Source organism: Buceros rhinoceros, unplaced genomic scaffold (assembly GCF_000710305.1).
Source record: "Buceros rhinoceros silvestris isolate BGI_N320 unplaced genomic scaffold, ASM71030v1 scaffold5244, whole genome shotgun sequence".
Lineage (NCBI taxonomy): Eukaryota > Metazoa > Chordata > Aves > Bucerotiformes > Bucerotidae > Buceros > Buceros rhinoceros.
The window spans coordinates 1-3,383 of record NW_010406346.1 but is presented as its reverse complement, the minus strand read 5'-3'; the positions used below and the strand labels follow the sequence as shown (position 1 = coordinate 3,383).

Sequence of the window (3,383 nt, the reverse complement as noted above, 5' to 3'; positions counted from 1 at the left end):
TGACAACTGCAGATCCCCTACTGCACCTACTTCCTTGCAATTACCCTCATGTTTGTGCTCTTGGAAGAAAATTATGGTTTGGAGAGAATGTGAAAGGCATCAAATCACTTGAAAGACTCAGAAATATCCTCTGTGGTCCAAAATGTCTGAGTTTTCATAGGGAAACATTCCTTAAGTCAGTTTTGAAGGCAACGCTCTGTTCTAGGTCCAGGGACAGAATGGCGTGTGCTAATGAGCCTGTACCACAACTTACAGGAATAATTTTCCAGGTTTTTTTAAATCAAATCCAGAAGGGTGACCAGCAGGGCTACTGGTGGCCAGCAGAGAAGGCACTTGAGCTGATGTGTACCCTCAGTTATCACTAGGACGAGAACAGAGTTACAGTGAAAGGCAGCACTCCAGTCTCTGCAGTAACTGGGCTGTGACACTCTTCAGTGTGAGGTTCAAAGGTGGTAGAGGCCCAAGTTACATGTCTATCCCCTGTTTTTTGCAAGGTTTCCTTGTCCATTTGGTTAGGGTTTGGATTCTCATCTCAGATTGTTCCATTTGGAGATACAGTCTACTGGAGAAGATCTGTCCTGCTGCTCCAGGCCTGTCTGTGGAAAATGTCTCTTCTTCCCTAAATTCTTGTTTGAAGCCTGGCGATGATCGAGGAAGTTACCTGCTGGCACTTCATTAGCTCAGTTTGTTGTTGCACCTCTTCTGCCTTACACCTCTGCCCCTCAGATCTAGCAGCTAATTGTTTAAAATGACAGTCATGAATGGGGCGACTCCAGCTACCTCTTCTGCAGAGAATTTCAAGAAGCTGGTTTAGGCTCGTTCCATTCAGTGTGAGCCCTCAACAGGGAGACATTCCGCACATCCGTTCTGCAGTGCAAATGTACTCGAGCCCAGGGCAGAGCAAGCAGCTGTGTCAGCTGTTAACCCAGGGGAGCAAGCAGGCTCCGGAGCAGGGAGGGCACAGCGGGTGCTCCGACTGAACCACGCCAATGGGCCTGACAGCTCGTGCATGGATCTTGAAGTTCACCGGAGCTGTGGCTGTACGGATCTGAACTTCCCCATAGGTAACATGATCACTGCTGCATCAAAACCCCTCCTTAGTTTAGCCCACTTGAGCCCCACAGAGCCACTGCTGCAGCTGGAAGTCCCTCGAGAAGGATCTGTGAGAGCAAGCACAGGCGGGACGAACCAGTCAGCGCTTCCTCACGGTGGCGTGTGCCTGTGCTACCTCAGAGTGTTATCAGCAGGGACGTAGGTGTATGCAGTTTGCTTTGCAATGGAGAACAGTGCTGCACGTTTTCTGTTCCATTGGCTCTGGGATCCGTCTTGTCATCCCGGCACGTGTGGGAATGTCACTTAGCAGTTCCTGCAGCCATTCTGGTAACGCAGGTGACTGTTGCTTGTGCACTGACCCAGACCCAGCCTTGTGCTTCAATGCATGGTGCAGATGATTGGACACCTCCTCTGAGCTCTGTCCAGAGCAAGAGCTGAACAGAAGTGTCACCCCTAAGGCAACTGTAAAACTTGAAGCACACAGAACACTTCAGTCTTTGAGGCAGTTTCTCAGTCTGCTTGTTATGAGGAGTCCTGTGGACAGCTGAAGAAACACCACATACTTTCTAACAAAATTGTGTAACAGGAGCTATGAACTTTAAGTAAGGACAAGGACAGGCTTACCGTAATGATTTCTGTGTTGGAAGTGGAGTGCTGGGAAATTCCCAGCTGTGGGTATCCTTTCCAATTTCCTCTTTTGAGGGGTTTGAATTGCTTATAAATACCCTCTCCGAGTCCGAGAGCACACAAGACAAGCTCCCATCTCCTTTGGCTTTGCCTGCCTGCGGTGGTGAGTGATACTCGGGATTTGTAAGCTCTATGTAGTGTTTCTAGCTGGCGTTTCGGAACAGAACTAATGCTCTAGCACGTGGGGCTTCTCTGTACTCCTCACAGAAGCAGCAGGGAATGCTGAAACACAAGTGTCTCATGATCCTCTGCCTCTTGTGGAGCTCTTAGCTGAGCTTGTGGTCGCACAGAAGGCACTGTTGCTCCTTGGGCGGGGGGAAGGGGTGGAGAAGTGGGTTCCTGGCTAGCCATGAGTGCTGGGGCCGAGCTATGGGTGTGATGGATATGATGTCAGCGGTCTCAAAGGTGCTCCAGAGCTCCACATCTCTCTGATTGTCTCACAGCTCTGTGTCAGGCCTGGTCCAGGAACCATGAGGCTCTGTGTCTGCATCTTGTTGCTCTCCTTTACTGTATGTGCAAACGCTCTCTTATGGGAAGGAGGAAAATTTGTTCTGGATGCGATGGGAGGTAAGCTGCTGTCGTCACGGGCCTTTCTCTCAGGAGCCCCCTCCCCAAGCAGGTCACCAGCAGTCAGCGGAGGCAAACCTTGGAGCTGGCAGGTCCACAGCTCCACACTGCGGATCCTGCTGGTTTCTGCTGCTGGAAAAGGTCCTTGATCAGCCCGTTCTGTGCAAAGGCCAATGTGGAAGAGTGTCTCATTGTGTTACTGCTCCTTGGGCCTTTCAGCTTCTGATGGTACTTAACCATTTCTGGGATGACTCTTTAAAGTCAACATCATCTCTGTTTCCCTGCTTTTTCAGGGGCATGGGATATGTTCAGAGCATATAAGGACATGCGTGAGGCAAATTTTAAAGGTGCCGACAAATATTTCCATGCTCGTGGGAATTACGATGCTGCCCGAAGAGGACCTGGTGGTGCTTGGGCAGCGGAAGTGCTCAGGTAATGGAGCCTATTTGCCTTGTCATCAGCGAGTTACTCGGGGTCCAGTTACTCCAGTCAGAGTCCTTTTTGACTTGTATTTAGCTTTTGACCTAGGAGGACAGTGGAGGGGAGGAGCAGTTAATGTCTGAACAGCCCGTCTCCATAGGACAGCGCCTCTCTGCCCTCAGAGGCACTGGCCTTACAGGTTCCTTACCTCCGCATTTCTGGTGCTAAGGAGCTCTCGCTCCTTGCTGGTTCATTTCTTGACATAACGGTTGTGGTTCTATCTGCTCTGTGGACATAACAGATTCCACTGTGGTTCTCAGACAAGGACTGAGTATGCGCTCCCATCTGTCTTGGAGCAGTCCTGTGGATATCCAGCTTTACTGAGCGCAGAAATCAGCACGGGGGGGGAGTCGAATGCTGGCTGGTTCAGGTGGCCTTTTTTCTTCCTCCTAGCGATGCCCGGGAAAGCTGGCAAAGCGGCGTGAGCGGCAGAGGTGCAGAAGACACCCGAGAAGACCAAGAGGCGAACCGGTGGGGCCGGAGTGGTGGCGATCCCAACCGGTACCGCCCGGCGGGCCTTCCCGACAAATACTGACGCTGCGCGGCAGGCGCCCAGCCCTGCTCCCCTGTCACCCTGCTCCCCTGTCAGTCACCCT

The 3,383-nt window shown here is 51.5% G+C and overlaps 1 protein-coding gene across 1 annotated transcript; it reads left to right on the top strand.

Annotated features, from left to right (window-relative positions):
* The first annotated feature begins 2,210 nt into the window (after positions 1 to 2,210).
* LOC104488562 (serum amyloid A protein-like) lies at positions 2,211 to 3,322 on the top strand. Its single transcript, XM_010134034.1, has 3 exons — positions 2,211 to 2,307; positions 2,601 to 2,739; positions 3,181 to 3,322. The coding sequence occupies exons 1-3, from the start codon at positions 2,211 to 2,213 to the stop codon at positions 3,320 to 3,322; spliced, it is 378 nt and encodes a 125-aa protein (XP_010132336.1).
* The last annotated feature ends 61 nt before the right edge of the window (positions 3,323 to 3,383 follow it).

Excerpts from the sequence above, each read along its gene's own strand:
- LOC104488562 (XM_010134034.1), top strand. The coding sequence starts at position 2,211 with ATGAGGCTCTGTGTCTGCATCTTGTTGCTCTCCTTTACTGTATGTGCA. Across the intron at positions 2,308-2,600 it reads TGTTCTGGATGCGATGGGAG|GGGCATGGGATATGTTCAGA; the intron begins GTAAGCTGCTGT and ends CTGCTTTTTCAG. Across the intron at positions 2,740-3,180 it reads TGGGCAGCGGAAGTGCTCAG|CGATGCCCGGGAAAGCTGGC; the intron begins GTAATGGAGCCT and ends TCTTCCTCCTAG.